At 39.6% G+C, this 19881-nt stretch overlaps 2 protein-coding genes across 7 annotated transcripts in view; one reads left to right on the plus strand and one right to left on the minus strand.

Moving 5' to 3' along the window:
* LOC103140261 (hyphal wall protein 1) overlaps positions 1-12441 on the plus strand; it is a 78172-nt gene extending 65731 nt beyond the window's left edge. For all 6 annotated transcript variants that reach the window (XM_016673057.1, XM_016673058.1, XM_016673059.1 and 3 more), the window contains 5 exons: positions 3250-3320; positions 3888-3998; positions 4067-4164; positions 10505-10574; positions 12118-12441. In XM_016673057.1, the coding sequence (XP_016528543.1) occupies positions 3250-3320; positions 3888-3998; positions 4067-4164; positions 10505-10574; positions 12118-12369 (602 nt within the window). In that variant the 3' untranslated portion in view covers positions 12370-12441. The remainder of the gene's footprint in view (positions 1-3249; positions 3321-3887; positions 3999-4066; positions 4165-10504; positions 10575-12117) is intronic.
* A 3059-nt stretch (positions 12442-15500) lies between these two features.
* ascl1a (achaete-scute family bHLH transcription factor 1a) lies at positions 15501-18375 on the minus strand. Its single transcript, XM_007555332.2, has 2 exons — positions 16328-18375; positions 15501-16245 (listed from the first exon to the last, which is right to left on the minus strand). The coding sequence occupies exon 1, from the start codon at positions 16936-16938 to the stop codon at positions 16339-16341; it is 600 nt and encodes a 199-aa protein (XP_007555394.1). The 5' UTR covers positions 16939-18375; the 3' UTR covers positions 15501-16245; positions 16328-16338.
* Positions 18376-19881: the final 1506 nt, after the last annotated feature.

Here is a 19881-nt window from a genome sequence, read left to right on the forward strand (position 1 = left end):
GTTGTCTTCATTGTTCGTCCTAATGAAGGATCATGGTCAACTCGAGGCGTTTGGAGTTATTTAGATTCTGAAAGTATGGATTTTAAGCTTTCCAATGAAGTCAAACAAATGGAAATCAAAAATGAAGTTGTTCTTTAATAACATTTATAGCTATTTGTAATTTAGAAGCACAATAAAAGAAAAATAGACTGCAGTTGCTTCAACAGAAACAAAAATCCTCTTCTGCGCCAGTAAGTATGACACTTATCCACCAATTTCTATCAATTGAATTTATCTGTTGTATTTAATTAGCTTAATTTAATCATTTTAATTAAATAAAATCACATTGGTTGTTGACGTGCGAACACAGTTTTATAAGCAAGTAAAGTCGTAATAAACAAAGAACAGTTCTCACCAACTGAGATTCGTTTAAAGCTTAGTGTCGTTCAAAGAATCATATTGCTAGTGAACAACATCAATACTCTCACTTTGAGCTAACGCTACGGCAAATGAACAGGTGTTTACATGCAGTTCCTTGCGGACCCCTAGCGGCCACCAGCGGAAAGACTGTCCTGGCATCCGGTAGTCCGGTAGACTCATTTCGAATGAAAACCAAAATTGCAACATTTGTTACATTTTCAGCTGCTGTGGTTCTTATTCAAACTGCACTGTGTCAAACGAGCCAAACTTTTGAAAACCTTGTTCCCCTCCTCACCTCCGGGGGCGCTGCACTAATGACCACTGAGGGAAATTACATGAAAACCACCGAAGAAGACATGAACGCAACTTCCTTCTTTGTGAAATGTAAACAAATTGGAGTAGTGTCAGATTTCTGCGGTCGTAGGACCACGAGTCCTCGAGCCATTTCTTCCGCTAACACTAGACTAGCCCTAGACTAGCACGTTTGTTTTGGTTGAATTTACCCAGAATGCCCTGCACTTTGCTTCACTTCCTGTTTTTGGAAGCTAGAGTTCACGTCAACCAAACAGAGGCCAAGGTTTTTAGGTGTAGTGAACATTTGCCATGTGTAAACATCAACATCTGACCCAATCACGCTTTTCGTAGCCTGGTTGATTTGCTCCAAACCAGTAGATGGAAAGATGTCTGATTTGCATTTTCTTCTTTTTTTCTTGAAATTGGATGAAAACACATCTATTGTTGTGTAAGCAATGGTCACCTACCAAATAAATGTACAACCAGCATCATTTAGAATTGAAATGGCCTCATGCATAGCAACCATTTACCTGTTTGTTACAGTCATTGTAATAAGCATCAGTTATGTAGACATCTGACCCAATCATGCTTTGCGTGGCCTGGTTGATTCATGCCAAACCAGTAGATAGAAAGACCCCAAATTCGCTAAATTTTAAAAGTTTGCTCAATATTTGGATGACAGCTGGATGGAGAAGACCTGGTGGTAAATAAATTTTCTTTGAGTCGCCTCAGAAGAAGAACGGATGGCGGCTAACACCCAGCAGTGAAACAATCCAAGGCAACTGAACTGCAGCTCTAAGTTATCTAAGAATCGGAGGATCCATTCTCTGATCCGGCCAACAGGGACGAGTCCGGACTTTAAATCCCTGCAGGTTCGCATGCAGGCTGCCTCACCCTGCCATCCTAGATATTTGCAAACAGATGCTGCGACGGCAGCCTGCAGGTTTTTTGATCAATCAAGCTTTAACAAGTCAAGTTGACTGGCTGCAAATGTAACATTTTGCATCTGAAAGGCGAGGCCTGGTTTTGATTAGGCCTAAGCTGATAAATGGCCGATTCAAACAGGCCCCCCTGCTACTGTGGAGAAACCCCAGAGGTCCAGAGGTTTAAGTCCAGACTGATATCAACTCTGTTGCTCCTCTTTCTTCAGGAAACCCATGAATAGATCCATTATCCAGGGATTCTTTCTCATCTCCTAAATTGAAGTGGCAGCAGCTTAAAAGCCTCTTTTTAAGGCAGCCATTTCTTTCCTCCCTCCCAAATTTGCCTAATGAAATATTCATGGTTTGTCTCAGTTTGCCCTCCTCTGATAATCTCTACTTTTATTTTTAGGATTATGAGACAAACATATTTCGCAGAGTTGCAGCTAAATCCAGAGATTTGACCATTTTTTGAGGTAGTAGTGCTGAGGTGGTTTCCACTGTGTGTATTAACCCTTTATGATCTAAGTTTCAAATCTCCGCCTGGATATTTTTGCTTATTTTAATTGTACAAAGTTCTTTAAATGTCCTATTAGTAAATATATTTGCCCTGCCCATTTCACCATAACAACTGGAACTTTCAATATCTAGCAAGTTATTTTCACAATTTCCTGTCTTTTAAAAGAATGTCTCATCAGATTAATTTCACTTCCTGTTGCAGTGGGAGTGGAATTACCGTAATAACCCAACATTAGCTGGAAAGTGCAACGTCTCCCCTTTCAGAAACCGTTGGGATTTACCAGATAGCGCAAAGTGTGGCGGAGTTACGGTGCTGCAAACCTGGCTGAATTGTCAGCACTCTGTTCAGTCTGCGAGGGTTAAAACATTAAGTTTGATATCTTAAAAAAGGGCAATAATAAGTGTTTTTAGGGTCAGAAGTACTTGCGTATTTGTCTATTCAGGGAAGTTAGTTATCTGCAGCGAATACTTGGGATAGAAGGAAATTAAGACATAAATTGGCAAATAAACTTAAAAAGATAAAGTACTAATTAGTTCAAGCTATACTTTTAAAACCAGAAATGTAGTGCAGAAAATATCCAGGATACTTTGGTACAAACTGAAGTCATGACCACGATGGAGTCGACTTGTCAGAAACTAGCAACGAGTCTTTACTTTTATTTTATTAATTAAAACTCCAAAGGAAACAAATTAGAGTTGAAATGTAATTCAGTGTTAGTGGTGCTAAATCTGAACAAATTTATGAAACAAACAAAAATAAAAAACACAATAAGTTCAAGGTTTTTATTAAATCAATACATCCTGAAAAAAAGAAAAGTTGAAATGCTTTTTGACTGATGTTAGATGATTTAACTGGTAGCTTACATTTGATTTAAATACGTTACGCAGCTGCAAACCTAAATGGGTAAAACAAAATATCCCTTTTAATGAAATTTGGTTCCTTTTTAAAAAAAGAAAAATTAAATGTTTCAATAGCAAAGTGCAGTCACACAGCTTAAATGAGATATTTAAAGCGAATATCTCATTTAAAATTCAACAAAACAAAATTCTCCATGGACATTTAAAAATGCTTCCTCACACTTTAACTCCTGTTGTTTTCTTCTTTTGTCTTTCTCAGTCGACTTTCTGGCAAAGTATTGCATTTTCAGTCAGGAGAAGCTGGTGGAGTACAAAAGGGCTTTTGAAGCAGTAAGTGAAGGGCGATTTAAACCCTTTTTGTTCTTTCTCTTTCAGCAGCAGATTCTGTTTCACTCACTGGTTTGTGTTGCTCTCAGTCGGAGGGAAGGTGTGGAGTCTGCAGGCTCATAATGTCCACATAACGTGAACTTTTTCACTTTTTAAAAACACAAATCAGTGGGATGTGTTGGCATTAAATTTAAAGGAAAAATTATGCTTATAATTCACTAAAATAGAAGTTTCAATTTAGTATTTCATCATCTGAGAATGGAAAGAGTTTTAGAGTTGTTGGATGAGAAGGTCTAGTCAAAGTCTAAATCTGTTTGACAGGATTAAAAGGTGATGGAAAATATTCACAAACACTATTTACCCAATCTAACTGAGACTGGAGTATTTAGTAGGAGAATAAGAAATAGTTTTAATAAATATGTAAAGTTACATAATGGAGTAATTTTTATAGCAGAAATTGTCACGAGGAAGTGATCAACATTCAGGTTTTCTTCTCTATTTTGTTACAAATTTAAATATTTCCATTGAAGCTTCTTTAAATAAAGCAACAGATTATTTTTTTGTGTGCAGGAGGACAGCGACTCTGACGGCTACATCTCCTGCCTGCAGGTTCTGCTCGCTCTCAAAACCATCATCCCTACTGAGCTGCTGTCTGAAAAAGAAGAGATCTACGTCTACAGGGTAGATCAGTGACGAACCGCAGCGCAGCAGCGCTCACTTCCTGCCGTAACGCCAACGTCCCGTTTCAGATCCTGGAGATGGTGGACTTCAGGGTGACAGATGGGCTGGTGGACCTGAGGCTGTTCGCCGTGATTGCGAGCCTGGCGCAGAAAATAGCCTCCATGGAGTAAGTGAAAAGGCAGACGCACTCCTCCATAGAGCCGCAGGCTGGAGGAGGAGTCACTGACCCGCCATAAATAAGGATGAGAGTTTGCACCCTAGTTTGTTCCACTGATCTTGGCGTTGTGTGTGGGTCTCTTTGAACCGCGTTGAGTTGTCTTGTATCTGCTACACTTCAGTTTCTGGGCCATATCCGCACTCTCTGAAGCATTATTTCATGATTTATGAAAGCTAATGGGTGTTTATTTTTATTGGAAAAAAACTAAAATTTTATATCATCCTGAATTTTAATGTGAACTGGTGTGAATTTGGCTGGTTGATACTTGAGAAATAAGACTCCTCATTACGTTTAAAGGGAATCTATTATCAAAAATTCACATTTTACAAATTTTTCTACTTCCTTTTGAGTTTCTACTCCTTCTAAAAACAGCTCAAGCACTTTAAAAAAACACCCAACTAATGTCTTTTGGTATCTGGAAAATGGAACTGTTTCAGAATCACAACTTAGCAATCACTGCCCGTTACCTAGCAACCCCAGCAGAGTTCCGCTCATCACCTAGCAACCCCAGCAGAGTTCTGCTCGTTACCTAGCAACCCCAGTTGAGCTTCAGCACATTTGGTCAGTATGCGCTGTACAGTGGCTGCTGGAAAAGAGTTTTATTGTTGTCTCAACATCCAGTTACCACTTGCTGGATTTTGTTGGTTGTGCAGGAGGCTCTACTTCTGCTTTTCAAATGTGTACAGTGGGAAAATTGTGCGTTTGTTTGGAGCTATTTTCACATGCGTGTGTAAAGGTCAAGTTTACACTCACAGTTTGTTGCCGTATACCAAGGGTTTTGTAACAATATTTTGGACTTTCTAAGAATATAGTATTTGAAAATTATGAAGTTAAGTTTTTTTTTTTTATTCTTTTGCTACATCTGTAAAAAAAAATGGAAAAAAAAAAAAAAGTGAAAGTTTTTTTTTTTTCCGAGGGCTAATTTAAACACAAGACTATTAAAACTACAGTATGAAGCTTTTATTAATTTTTTTTCATATTTGTTAAAATTGTAACCATGTTGTTATAAATTGTTATGAGACAGATAATCTGTGAAAAGATTAATCTCCTCCACCTCATCCCTGAGCTGATGAGGAAAGAAGAAGAAATGCATCGCTCCAGGTCAAAAACAACCAATCAGAGCCAGGGGGAGAGTCTTAACGTGGTCTATCATCCTCTTGTACTCACTGCTAAATGGGCTAATGATGGAGAAACTACTTACTGTTACAGGAAAACCGTTTATCCACTGCTAACTAGCTTTAGCATTCACAACAGACTCTGCATAGCACACACCAAGAGGACAATATACTTTTATATATAAAAATATTTTATATAAAAATAATATTTTTAAAATATATAAAAAATAAGTATATTTCATATTTATATAAAACATATTTTAATATGAATATACACTTATATTTATATAAAAAATATAGGTATTTTAATAAAAATATTAAAAAAAATTATATTTATGTTCATAAAAAACTTTATACAAATATTTTTTTATATTTACAAAAGTATAAACTTTTTACACATTTATAAATATGAAAATATAAAAAACTTTAGTATTTTTTTTTATAAAAGTTACATCCTGCAGCTTTAATAAAGACCATTTTACGAGATCACATCAAAGACTGGTTTCTTTGAAGCTTATTGATTGTTCCATCTTTGATCATTTTATTCAGATTGCATCAGTTTTTATATTGATCAGACATATGTGAGAACATGTCACTGGATCCAGTGAATCAGCTGTGAACAGGCTGAACTTTGCTGGGCCAAACTTTGGCCTCAGCGTCCCCGTGTCCCAACGTTATGCTCCATATGCCGCAGATTCCCACACACAGCGTTTTGTTTTTCCTCGGCCTTGCCCCCGGGGTCTAAGGCTTCCTGCAGACAGCAGCGAGTGGAGCCAAGCTCGCTCCGGAGGTCCCCCGGGGGTCAAGGCCTGCACCCGGAGCCTTCACCCCGCTCTGAGAGCGCCCTCTCAGCGGGGCCGGGGTCACGGGTCCCCTGATTTACGGCCGACTCTTTGTGGGCTGGAGGCGGCCTGTTGCCTGACTGCTGCGCTGGCACAAAAACACCAGGGTGTCTGCTCTGTGTGGAGGCAATTATCGTAATGATAATGAATGTCCGTATTAAACCTCTTTACACAAAACTCCTCTTTGCAATTTCAATAATAAGCAGGGAGGCGATGAGCGTTCATAATGCCGCCTCCCAAACAAGGAGAAAACAAAAGCATCTCATCCGTACTGAACTGGACTGATCCTCTTACCTGTTTCACTTAATCCTGTTGTCTCTAATGCCGCTTTGGAAATGAGCCGCTACAGTAGTTACACAATCAGCCTTTCTGACCATGCGGAGATCTGAGGAGGTGTGTTTCTTGGCCTCCTCCCCCCCTCTGTCTCCTCCTTTCTTCCCAGCTTTACCTGTCGCATGTCTTTCATCTCTTGTTGCCTCCTTTTCACTCTGCTGCTTTACCCATCTGTCCCCGCGCTGCATTGTGCACCACATTCCCTCAGGACGCATCACGTGGTTTGGCAGGAAAGCACAAATAGCATCAGTGGAGCCACGGCGGTCGTCGTCGTGCGTCTTCCTGTCGCTGGACTGAACGAGGGAGCGACTGCTGAAGTGGAATCAACAAAATCCCTGTAGATAAATAGTGTAGAGTTTAGTTTTTAACAATTTTTAGTGATGAAAATTAATGATCAGATCTTGTTTGGGCTTCAGGAACTTAAAAAAAAAAATGGCAGGATAAAAATTTTATCTGTATTCAAACAACTGGTCTTGTTTAGTCCAGTTTAATCAAACTCTGGTTCGTTTGAACGTGAAAATCAAACTGATGTGGACCAAAAATCAAACTCTGGTCCACCTAAATAATTAGGTCTCAGTGCGGTGCAAGTGAACTCTGGTACGGTTTGAATGCGTATGTGAACGCCAAGCGGACAGGAGACCGCTTCCAAAAGCAGGAAGCAGGCTACATGCAGGGAATTCTGGGTAAAAAGAACCAAAACGGATGCGCTAGTTTTGTTCTAGCAGGAAAAATGCATCATGGTCTTTACCAACAGAGAGATCCTACAACTGCTAAAAATCTGACGCTTCTCCATTTTTGTTTACATTTTGATAAGAAGGAAGCTGAGCTCATGTTTCCTGTGGTTCTTGGTGCAGCGCCCCCACAGGCGAGGAGGGGAACAGGCGTTTCAATCAATTTGGCTTGTTTGACAGTGTGAAAGCGAGTTGCAGCTGATAAAAATGCAACAAATGTTGCAATTTTGGTCCCCAATTGAAAGGAGTCTATCAGGTGTGAAAACACTTTTAGTTTTAGTGGGCAGTCTGCTTTTGAACGTAAAGCTTCTTCACTTTTAAGAGTTGAGGAATGTTTCTTTTACACCAATTAAAGAACATAAACTACACTGCTTGACCAAACAAATGCCAGAAAATAAAAGTCACACACTAATATTCTGTTGGACAGACATTCGCTTTGTTTACAGATGTCATACAAACAGGAGAAAAGGACTCAAATGCAAAACTAAACACAGTGACATAAAGTCAAGGATACCTTAATCTAGTTTGTGGTCCGTTTACAAAGTTTCAACACTGCAAAAACAAAAAATCCAAAGGATTTTTGGTCTAGTTTCAAGTGCAAATATCTTAGTGCACTTGAAATAAGACAATTAACTCACAAGTATCTTCTAAAATATTTTCACCAAACCCTGAACAGAAATAGTTGGTAACATTTTGTTTGACCATCCTGCTTAAAATATCCCCAAACAACTCTGAGCTTTGTCGGATCAAACTGGGTCAGAATCTGTTTGCATCGCCGTCTGCAGGCTCTGCAGCGATGAGGCCGCCAAAATGTTGGGCTCTGCGTAAGTGAGAAGTCTTCTGTGTTGGTCACCGCGGGGGGTCGACAAAAGTAAAATGGGTTAGGCTGTTATTATCCTCGCTCCAGTCCGTCACTGCCGCCTCCCCCACGCCCCGGCTGCTTGTCCTCGCCATTATCTCGCCGGTGTGCTTGTGCGCCGCAAACGAAGTGCAATTAATGATCATTAGCTGCCCTGTCCTGCCTCGTCCTCATCAAAGCCCGGACTCGATGGCCATTCTTTGCCCTAACAGGCCATTGAGCGCTCGGCGAGGAGGGGCTCGCTAACACCAGGCGCTCGTTAGAGACGGGATGACCGTCGCTGTGCCACACGCTGGACTGGAGAGGTCCGTCCCAACACAATCGCTCCACTCTGCCTCTAATTATCCTCGTGGACCAGATTTTATCACATTGCACCAAAGTGTGCTTCGACCACTCATTCCCCTCCACGCCAACCCCAAGCAGCCCCTTGTCCACGCCCACTGTCCCCCAAATCAGTTTTATCCGTTAATGTGGCGGGATGTCTCCGTGTGCCGACGCATTGTTTGTCTGCGAGGCGGCTGTGAGCAACCACAATGGACTCAAAACACTTTAGCATCACTGGCTGGAAAACTCGGGGTCGCCCGGGACAAACGCGCCAAAAACATCCCGCCCTGGCGTGACTCATATTTACAAACACTCGCCCTAACGCAGCCGAGTCCAAACTTGAAAGCACTCAGGGGCCACAATTTAAATAATACTGAATTATTTTATTCTGAATTCTCTTATTTTACATAATAAGTGTATTTTTACTTAAAAAGTCCAAATAAAGGATCTCAAAGTTGTACAGTTTCCTAATTTCTTGGTCAAAATATCAATTTTAGTTTATTTCCAACAATAAAATGACGACCATTTTAGTTACTGGGTGTGATTAAGTCTGACTTTGAGTACAAAGACCTTAAAATGATCCCAAAAAAAGAAAAACACTTGTTTTGTAGTATCTAGAAATATAGATATAAATCTGTCAGTTAAACCATTTAAACTATTCCTAAATTGTGTGCTGAGGCCACATGAGACTTCTCTTAGGGCCCCTGGGGAGGCCCCTGCGCCACACTTTGGTCAGCCCTGTTTTAAAAGACTTAATTTTATCCCTTTTATGTTTTAATTTTACACAAAAGTTAACCAAAAATCTAGAGAGATATTCCACAAACACATTTCAGCAACAATTTTATTATGTATTTAATTTAATTTTTCATGCTACCTAGACTTAAACGAAGTTAAAATATTCTATGATGCATACATTTCTGGTTTAATTTGTTTAATTTAACACCCAGTAATACAATACCTTCACAATAAGTTCCTCAAGTTCATCCATCTTTGTTTCATCAGAAACTTCCCAAACAGCGACAGTGTGGATAGTTAATGCATCCTTAAAAGGTCTTAAATTAATTGATCTAAAAATATTTTTAAAAGCCTTAAAATGTCTTGAATTCATAAAAATATGACCACAGGTTTTACATTTAATTTAGACGACCATATGGTGTGTAGTTAGTTTTTTTCTCTCTGGACTTCTTTTGTCAGGCAAACAAACGTTTGAGTCACGTAAAACATTTTCATCCTTGTGTGTTTTTTGCTGCCGTCTTGACCAGGTCACTCCTGGAAAAGAGGTTTTTAATCTCAGTGAGTTATTTTTTCTGCTTTAATAAAAGGTATATAAATACAAAGATTATGCTCTATAACTTGAGGCAGTGCTGCTACAGCTAACTAACATCTAATATACCCATGCTAGCAAGTTAGTTAGCTTTATTGGGTCTGTCATAGGTAAGTGTACATTTTCACACTAAAATAATTACAAAAACACTTTTAATTCCTAAATATTAATAAAAATGTATTAGTTCCTCATTTATTTACTAGCAGATTATTTCACTTAAAACAGTGTAATTAGCATGTTTTCTTCAATATTCATGAATTATTTACTTAAAACAAGCTCCTGTATCTTGCTGAAAGTTTTAAGTTAGCTTTGTCTTATTTCAAGTGATATTTGCAGTAAAATCTAGGTCAAAGTACTTGGTAAGGTTTTGTGTTTTTGCAGTGTCGGATACAGAGTGAATGTATTATTCCTACTGCTAATAAACCCTTGCTAGCAAGTTAGCTAGCTTTTTGGGTTAATCGTGGGTAATTATACATTTTTACAGAAAAAAATTACAAAAATTTCTAATTTCTAAATATTAATGAAAAAGTATTAGTTCTTCTGGCAGATTATTTCACTGAAAACAGTGTAACTTGCACTTTTTCATCAATATTTATGACTTAAAACAAGCTCCTATATCTTGCTGAAATGTTGTACTAACATATTTGCTCTAAAAACTGGACCAAAAATACTTGGTAAGGTTTCATGTTTTTGCAGTGTAGGTTGTGTAGTTTTCCTTCCTTCCCATCCATTTTAAGCTGATTAATTTCTCTCCTTCCCAGTGAGTTCATGCGATCCCTCATCGACAGCATGGACCTGCGCTCCCTTGAAGTGCGTCTCTTTAAAGCGAAGGTAAATCCTGCCTCTCCACATGTTTGTTCTCTTGAATTTGTTTACACAAGACGCACTTAACGGCCTCGATGCAACATCAGATTAACTCTTACGGCCCAAACATCACCTCCGCAGTTCTGCAGGTATAATTGCAATGAAACAAACATCCCAACTCTTTGAAAAGTGATGCGAAAGCAATGTTTTTTATTTTATTCTGGAGAGCCACTCAGAACCTCATGCATAGAAATGAGGGAATCAAGCGGGAGAAAGGAAGAGGGGGCGCCTTTCCCTTTTCATAGATTAGCACGGCCTTAATCTCATTAAAGTGCCCAGCAGTGAACATGCCGTCCACTCCGCCCCGGCCTGTAATCAGCCCGAGACACACAGCTCATCTCGGGTGGACTGGGCCGAGCCTATACCAGCTGGCAGCGAGGGCGAGGAAGTAGCGGCCGGCAGGACATGAAAGCCTGTGGGTGTGGAAAACGGAGCCAGGTAGGGAGGCTTTGTAATTACAGAGCTGTTAGGGATAGGGTTGTTAACTGGAGAGGCTGCTGGGGGGGGCGGAGGGCTAATTGCCAGAAGGGCTGATCTCCGGTCCCCTCCCTCTGCTCTGCAATTATTACCTCGACTGCATTAACCGTGCAAACAGGTGCGTCCAAATAGGACCGTGGTAATCTGAGGCTGTGCCACACAAAATCACAAACACATATTCCCACATAAAAAAAACAGGTTCCTGAAAGTTGCCCTGCTATGCAAATTTCATGTTTTTGTACTTTTAGTTAAGTTTCTACTGCTGCTAAAAACAGCCCAAACAATTAAAAACAAACAAACACCCAACTGTTTTTTTGGTGTCTGGAAAATCAGCCAATACAAAAACCTTCGGAATGTAAAGGCACTTCCCATCACCTAGCAACCACAGAGAAGGCCAGCCCGTCACCTAGCAACCACAGAGAAGGCCAGTCTGTTACCTAGCAACCCAAACAGAACTCCAGCATGTTTGGTCAATTCAGAAACACTTCATTGCTCCCAGAGGGAAATTAAATGTTGTTGTAACTCATTAATTCATATTCTTCAAAAAGTTATTGAAGATGGTGATGGCTGTACTGTCTCTACTGCACCAAACCTGAAGAAGCCTCTGACTGAAGATGCTCTGCCTTCTCAAGACAGTCTCATGAAGAGGGCGGTCAGGGTTGCCCATTATTTTCCTGATAGTCTCCAGAGGTTCCACAATCAACACCAGAACAGAACCTGCCGTCTTTATCATGGTTGAGCTGGTTTTACTGCTGCATAATGGCTGCTGGAAAAGACAAGTGTTTTGTTGTTAACTTGTTGGAGTATTTTTAGCTAAATGATTCTATATCTGGCTGAAAAATTACTTTGAAAGTTTGTTTTGTCTTATTTCAAATGTACTAAGATATTTGCTCTACAAAAAAAATTAAAACAAGACTTGGTAAGAGTTTGTGTTTTTGCAGTGTAATGCCCATAGACTTGACCTGGTAAAGGAAGTATAATGGCTGCAGGATGTTTCTGGTTCCTTCTGAATCTGTTACCCTGGCCTCTGCAGCAGCTCTTCCTGTTCCTCCTGGAGGATCAGCGCGACGCCTCCGGAGCTCAGCGGGGCTTCATCAGCGGCGAGCAGCTGCTTCTGGAGCTGAAGGCCGGCGGCATCCACCTGGAGCAGGAGGCGGCCGTCAGGCTGGAGCTGGAGCGCGTTCCTCCGCTGGACCTGCTGGACTTCCTGGCCTACCTGCCCCTCTTCATGCTCATCCACCAATCAGTGATCGCCAACCCGCTCGACGACTCCGGCCACTGCTGAGCTCTGCAGTGGCATGTTGGGCCTCAGGGCTCAGAAGATCGGTAGAATAACATATTAAAGGGAATAAATTACCATACTATTAATATTACTGCTCTGTAATGATAAACTTTTACAGTAGTAAAGTAAACCTTTGTAGCGTCCCGGTCGAAAAGATGTTCTCTTTAACTGATGGTTCACTTCTCTTTATTTAACAGCCTTTATGTGTGAACACACCGTAAGAGCTACAAATGCACAAACGAAACACTATTAGCAGCTCTTAGAGGTTCTAACCTTTTCTTTTAACTCAAAAAAAACCTACTTTATGCAACAACATTACATCTACATCTACATCACGTGTATTTAATTAACCTACATTTCTATACTACAAATTAACCAAAATGTATTTCAACTGCTTTAACAGTTTGACAGTTAATCAAACATTAACATCGTTTTATATCAAAATACAAAAAGTATGTTCAATAAATACAATATTCTCGATAAAACACCCACCTTGTTCCCTCATCAACCGAGTGCTATTTAACTAATTGCTTGGACCTTACTTGAACCACCCTTTAGTTGTCTTCACTGAACTGCGACTTGTATGTTTGCTCATTCTCTGTACTATATCTTAAACAGACAACAGTCAGATACTGTCAGATGTTTGTACAAATTGCTTAGCAACTCTGACTTCCAAAAAAGAACAAAAAAAAACAAACTCTTTTCAAATCAAAACGTCAGTTAAAAAACAACAAACAACTCCCAGCTAAATGAGAAAACACCAAAAGAATATAACAAAACAAATAAAAAATTCAATTACATATATATGAATCAACAAAAGCTTTACACCTTTATTGGAAAAGGTCTGCATAAGACTGACATGACAGTCATGAACACGAAGGAGTTTTCATGAATGTTTTACTCCTGTCACTCAGTAAATAACGACATTTTTAAAACAAAGTTTCATTAAAACTTGTGTTTAAGTTTCATTAAAAGTGTTTACTTTGTATTATTTGTAAAATAATGACATTTTTAAAGCCAAATTTTATTAAAACATGCATTTAAAGTGCATTAAAAGTGCATTAAAAATGTCAACTTTGCAATATTTGGTAAAAAATTACACTTTTAAAAGCAAAATTATATTCAAACTTTTGTTTAAAGTCCATTAAAGTTGACAATTTTACATCATTCTTTAAGTAATTACACTTTTAAAACAAAGTTGCATTAAAACTTACATTAAAAAATTGTGTTTTAAAACAAAGTTGCATTAAAACCTTGCATAAGTGACTTAAAAGTAAAATCTCAGATTTGTTTTTATGTTGAACGCCATGTCTATACATCTTAAGTTTTTCTTTTTACTTTAAGACCTAAACTTTGACTCTATCGATGATTATAAAAAGTTAAAATAACTCCTTCATCCTAGAGTTTTTCCACATTTTATTATCAGTCATGTAGTAACAGACCACCAACTGTGATCTCTGGTCGAGAACTGAATTTATAAACACTGTCAGACTTTTTAATGTGTAAATCCAACCATCCAGTCTCAATCTTGACACTCAGTTTTTCTATAAACTGTTTTCCTGGAACGGTAAGTTGTTTCTTCACCATTTTCTCATTCAGCAGTACTTTTGCTTGATTGACAGCAGTAAGACCCGCCTCCTGGATCTGATTGGTTGTTTTCTCTGATCGGTACATTCCAGCCTAATGAAAAACTGTCAGGACATAATGGCAGTTTTAGCAAATATGGAAAAAAATTATACCATCACCGTGTAACTTCTGAAAGCAATTTGTTGCATGCCACACTTTTCAGTGTTTAATTTGTAAAAATGTTTTGCATCATGTTTAACTTTCTTTCTGCTTTAGAATTGTAAACCACTTTGTGTTGGTTTTCACATAAAAAGTCCAATTAAATTAATGTTTGTTGTTGTAATGTGACAAAATACGAAAAAAATGGTTTTTCAATACATTGATTCGAAATTATAATTTGTACTTTTTTCATCAATATTAAGAAATTATTGACTTAAAACAAGCTCCTATTTCTGGATGGAAAGTTGTAGTTTTGTCTTATTTCAAATGTACCAAGATGTTTGCTCTACAACCACAAAAACACTTGTGTATTTTGTAAATCAGTTCGTCCTTCACAGAAACCTTTTCCTCTCCTTGCAGGTGGCGGCTGCCTGTGTGTTCAGCGGCATGCTGCTGCTGTCAGGAGGCACACGCCGTCAGTCAGTTCAGCTCCGTGTCTCCACTCGATCACCACCCGGAGCCCATTCACTCATTACAGCGGACACGCGTCCCGGCGCAGCCTCCGCCCTACCTGTCAAACTCAGTTGTCCCGAAACGCGCAGACCACCTTACAACCCGCTGCGCGCCCCGCTTACACCACCTCCGGCTGCGGATTTAAGGCGACATTCTTCCCGTCTTTACGCGTCTGATGTCGGAGTTTAGCTGGAATTGTCCGGTTGTTGCGTAATTGGATGATTTAAGTTGCGTAAAAGTTCTATTGACATGCTGCATTATCCGGATTTTTCTTTCTTTTATCTAAAAAAATTGGACTTTTTATGTGAAAACCAACACAGATTCAGATGCGGTGCGTAAAAACAAAAGATAAAGATGGACATTAAGAGTCGTTCAGGAAAGAACTGAAAATAATAATAATTAAAAAAAATGTGCGTAATCCCACCAACGCAGTAAATACTTTATTTTGCTTTACTCATCGCAAAAACTTTACGCCGCTAAAAAACCTTACAATCGGTGCGTAAATTGTCCTTTATTTCCTAAGATGTCTAATTCACCATTTCTCCTTAGTTTTCTTGAAGTTACTCACTAATTGATCCATAATTGCTGTAATTTTGACTATTTCTTCCCATAACGCACAAAGGATTGTGCGTAAATACTTTGCGTAAAAGTTTGTCTTGTTTCTTTTGTTTTCCCTACTTTTACTCACTTAATGTTGGCATCCATTGTTAAAACCTGAACTATTTATAGCCAAAGAAAAAGCAATCATGTTTAAAAGGTGCGTAAAGTTAACAGTAGAGTAACTGTTGATCCCTTAAGAGCTAAAAATAGAATTTCTATTATTTTCCTTCTTTGCTTTTATATAATTTCCACTCCGCTCTACAAAGCAAACATCAAAAAAAGAAAAGACATTGAAAGAAATTCAGTAAATCTCTTTATTTTTGGACTAAATTGTAGAAAATATGGTTAGAAGAATTCAACATCTGCTTGTGAATAGAAGATAAAGAGCTGGCAGTATAAAGACACAATGCATGGCTATTGCACTCTTTTTTGGACAATAGCTGCATAAGTTTGATCATCGTGACATGATATAATGCAATAACTTGGTTCTGCTATTAAATAAGACACATCGGTGCTATATAATAAAAACATCGGAGTGTCAAACTCCTGCTGGAAACCTCGTGAACACAAGAGCCAGAGAATAATAGACTACCCGTCTACGTTGGCAGGAGGTATTAGAAATAACTTCGCAATATATAGACAAAATATATACAAAAAGGATGTGTACAAAACATGTATAAATCTCTTACATACAAAAATATCTTAATATATTCCCAAAAAAAGCGTCTGATATAGAATTTAATAGAATAAATCCGCAACCTGGAAGCATTTGAACTGAATTCAGCTTCGGAGAGGTTTACCAAAACGGGTCGGTGTGATTGGTTTAGCATAGATGAGGAGCGGCGTTTTAAATAATGTTTTGTTTTCTGGACAGCATGAATTCACGTTAGGGTCTTTTTTGTTTTATTTTGGGGTTTTCCCACTTTGTCTCCTTTTAATCCTGAGTCTTTAATCAGTCTTTAGGATTAAAACAGCGCGCCTTGTTCTCCGGGACCATCCCAAGCGCCGGACAACAAAACTCAGACGAGTTGATCCAGAATTCTGTGAAAAACAAAACAAAACAATTAGATCAAAATTCAACAAAAGTTTTTAAAAGTTGTAGAAAATAACTGCGTCGTCTTACCTTGGAGATGCTCAGAACCAGTTGGTGAAGTCCAGCAGCTCCTGCTCCTCCGGACTCAGCGGGTCGTAGGAGCCTTCATCCGACGAGTAGGAGGACACGGGTGACCCAGCCATGGAGTTCATGTCCGCGGAGTAACCCTGCGACATGCCGGGCGACAGCACGCCGGCCTGGAAGGCGGCGCTCACCGCGTCATGCTCGTCCAGCAGCTGCTGCAGGGCGCGGATGTACTCCACCGCGGAGCGCAGCGTCTCCACTTTGCTCATCTTCTTGTTGGCGGCGCCGTTGGGGACGTGCTCACGCAGCGTGGCGAAGCCGTTGTTCACTAGCTTCACCCGATTGCGCTCGCGCTCGTTCCTGCGGGCCACCGCGTGCGGCTGCTGCTGCGGGAGCGTGTAGCCGAAGCCCGCGAAGTTCAGCCGCCGCTTGCAGCGCAGCAGCTCCGGCGAGGAGGAGCGCTGCCGCTTCGGCTGCTTGGACTTCCCGCTGCACTGACTGCTACTGCTGCAGCTGCTGCTGGGGCTCAGCTGGATGCTCTGCGCCGAAAAGTAACACGCGGCGGGAACCAGCTGCTGCTGGCTGACGTTAATTTCCATTTTGGCTGTAATGTCCATCTCCGGAAAGTAACTTTTAAGTCTCGAGGCGGTGCGTCCCGCTCGTGCCGTTCACGTGTTTCGACCGCACTTGTTCCGGTAGGGGCAGTCCGCCTCTCAGCGCTGAAATGTGTCCTGGAAGACAGACTCCACTGCTTTTCAATGCGCTTGGATGTGAGCTGGCCACGCCCACTGGTCGCGTGGATACACCTTGGGCTCCTGCGCCGGGTACCGGTGCTCGCGCGCGTCAGACGCGTGCCACTTGAAGCGCTAAACAAACAGAGCGGAGAGGAGGTAAGCGGAAGGAAACCTCTTTACAATAACAACAGTTTGTCCTGAATGTGAGACTTCTGTCGGTTTCTCAACAAGCTTGTAATGTTACAAACATTTGGAAGAAAGTAAAAAACTAACAAAAACTGAAATTAAGATATTTCTGTTAAATAAATTGAAACGGTAATTAATTAGAACTATAGTGTGTTTATAAAACTGACTAAAACATGCTTAAATCAAAGGTTTAATGTCATTTGGTTTTGTGTTTATTATTGGCCTTTGAATGAATGTGAAATAGATTTTTTTTCTCTCTCTAACAAAGCAGTTTACGTCAGTTGTCAACAAATTACGGCACTCTTGGCGACACTTACGCTGGTCCGCAAAATGGCGACGGTAAAAGTTGGGATGAAACACCAGTGTGTTGGTTGTTTAACAATAATTGAATACAAGTTTTTTTTTAAAAAATATTATCTTTTGTTGAATGTATATCAATAGGAAGTTGTGTGAAAGACAAAAATACACAAGCAAAACAGGACGACTGCAGCCTTTTTAGAAGAAAAGGTCAGCAGAATGACTCACCAAGAACCGAGTGCAATTAAAAACTTTATAGGCCCGCATTTCTGTACCAAACAGTTATTCTTTTATTGATCTTGCTTTCAAGTCTAGAACCTAAATTTTGGTGTAAATCATCAAAATTAACAGAAATAAATGCATCAGTTGGATCACTTCATGTGTAATAGATCTATAAAGGGTGTGATTTTCAATTTTTCAATTGAATTAATTAAGATTTTCTAATTTATTACGATGCATCTGTTTAGCTCCGAAAGCAGGATGTGATAAACATCATGTGATCAGCCAATTTACGTAATTATTTATTGGGTGAAAAACATTGAAACTACCTGAAAAGAGTCATCATGGATGGTTTAAAGGTTCTGCTTACATGCAAATATGAAAAACTTCCAGTTGATTCACTGGATTTTACATAGTGCATAAAAATAACAATATTGGCATTATTAAAATACTTTAACACAACTATCAAACAATTAAGATCTTAAAGGAATCCCGTCAGATTTGATCTTGATAATAGCGAAACAAATTGTAAAACAGAGTGACGTGTTATAGGTCAGTGTTTTTCAAAGTGGGGCCGCCAGAGGGCGCTGTGGGGACCTCAGGAAGTTGATGAGAAAACAATTAAATCCCACATTTTTTAATCTTAAACTTTTTATCATATTTTTTGTTTTCTATTATTGAAATAATATATTTAAATGTTATTTCTGGTGCTCATTCTTTGATTGGCTGCCAGTAAAATGGCTGGACTTAATACTTTTTAAGTACTTATTTGTACTTTAAAATATTTACACTTTTAAGTGAAAATTCTCTTTTAAATTTGCTATGAATAAAATATCCGAGTAGTAAATTCAACTCAAACTTGATTAAGTTTTCAGGTTGTTCTTGGAGGAACTTTTAACTTCTCTAGCGCCCCCTGCTGGTGGCCTTGAACAGCAACGTATTTCGCTTATACTTCGGGCTGGCTTGGAAGATGAGCAAGAGGATTTGTTTATCAAACATACCTCACCTATATGAGCTATAAGTTAACTATATTGCTAGCTATTTAGCATTTACGCTAGCATTAGCATTTGTAGCTCGTTAAACCTTTTAAAGGTTTGTTTTTTTATCGTACAAAATGGAGCACGTTGCTATAGATACTAGTTTATCTGAGAGCAGCTGCTTCAGCACATCTTTTTATTTTCCCCGAAGCGGCTCATTTGAGGCTCTATTGTGCGTCGAAGGCCAAATTTTCCACTGTGATTGGGGCGCATCATGATCGGTTGCACAAGCGGAACGCCGAGGCGCAAATCTGCGGGGAGGCGCAGAGAATCCAGAGCTTTGTGGCTGATTGGACACACCCGATGCTGTTGCAGTGCAGGCTGATTATTGTGGCTCTGAGATGCGGAGAAACCGGATAAAAACGCGCGCAAATTCAGTTATATGCTACTACTTCTACTTCTTGTTGTAAAATTGCGTTCATTTTCTGTTGGCAGTGGCATTCAGGATCAATTGAGCGACCCCCACTCCTGTGCGCCCCACCTATATACTTTCTTTTCTTCCCTCCTCCTCTTCCTCCCCTTTTGGCGCAGCAAGAGTTTAGAAAAAGAGGCGTGGGTTCTATTCAGCGTTCCCTTCCCCATCTCCATGCTTTCTGAAACCTATCCATGCCCCTTGTCTGCCTGCTTCCAGGGTCCAATTAGCGCTTTGTGCGGACTTTGCGGGTCTTCCAGAGGCTGGGAGGGCGCGCTTCACTTGGAGGGGCTTTCCAGTCAAAGCTGAGTGTAATAATTATTATGACATCTGGGCGCCCGGGTTCCTATTTCACCACTTTCCGTGATTTTACGCTTTTGTGTGAGGCGTTCACTGTCCGGGAGGATAATAAAAACAAAACAGAAAAATAATATAAGCACCAAAACTAATGTGTGAGGGATGAAGGGATTACCCTCCCATTTGTTTCTCATCAAAAACATTTTTTTAACCCTTAAGGAAACCTGACGAGCCAGTATATATTATATTTTACAATATTTTTAATGACCTAATTATGAGCTCGACTCATTTTCACTGATTTATTCTTGCTTTTGATTATATATAAAATGAAAATACAAATACAAGTTGACCGTTTAGACAACAATTTCTGCTCGAAAA

This window comes from Poecilia formosa, unplaced genomic scaffold, assembly GCF_000485575.1.
Source record: "Poecilia formosa unplaced genomic scaffold, Poecilia_formosa-5.1.2 Scaffold69, whole genome shotgun sequence".
NCBI classification, from domain to species: domain Eukaryota; kingdom Metazoa; phylum Chordata; class Actinopteri; order Cyprinodontiformes; family Poeciliidae; genus Poecilia; species Poecilia formosa.

Excerpts from the sequence above, each read along its gene's own strand:
- ascl1a (XM_007555332.2), bottom strand. The coding sequence starts at position 16,938 with ATGGACATTACAGCCAAAATGGAAATTAACGTCAGCCAGCAGCAGCTG.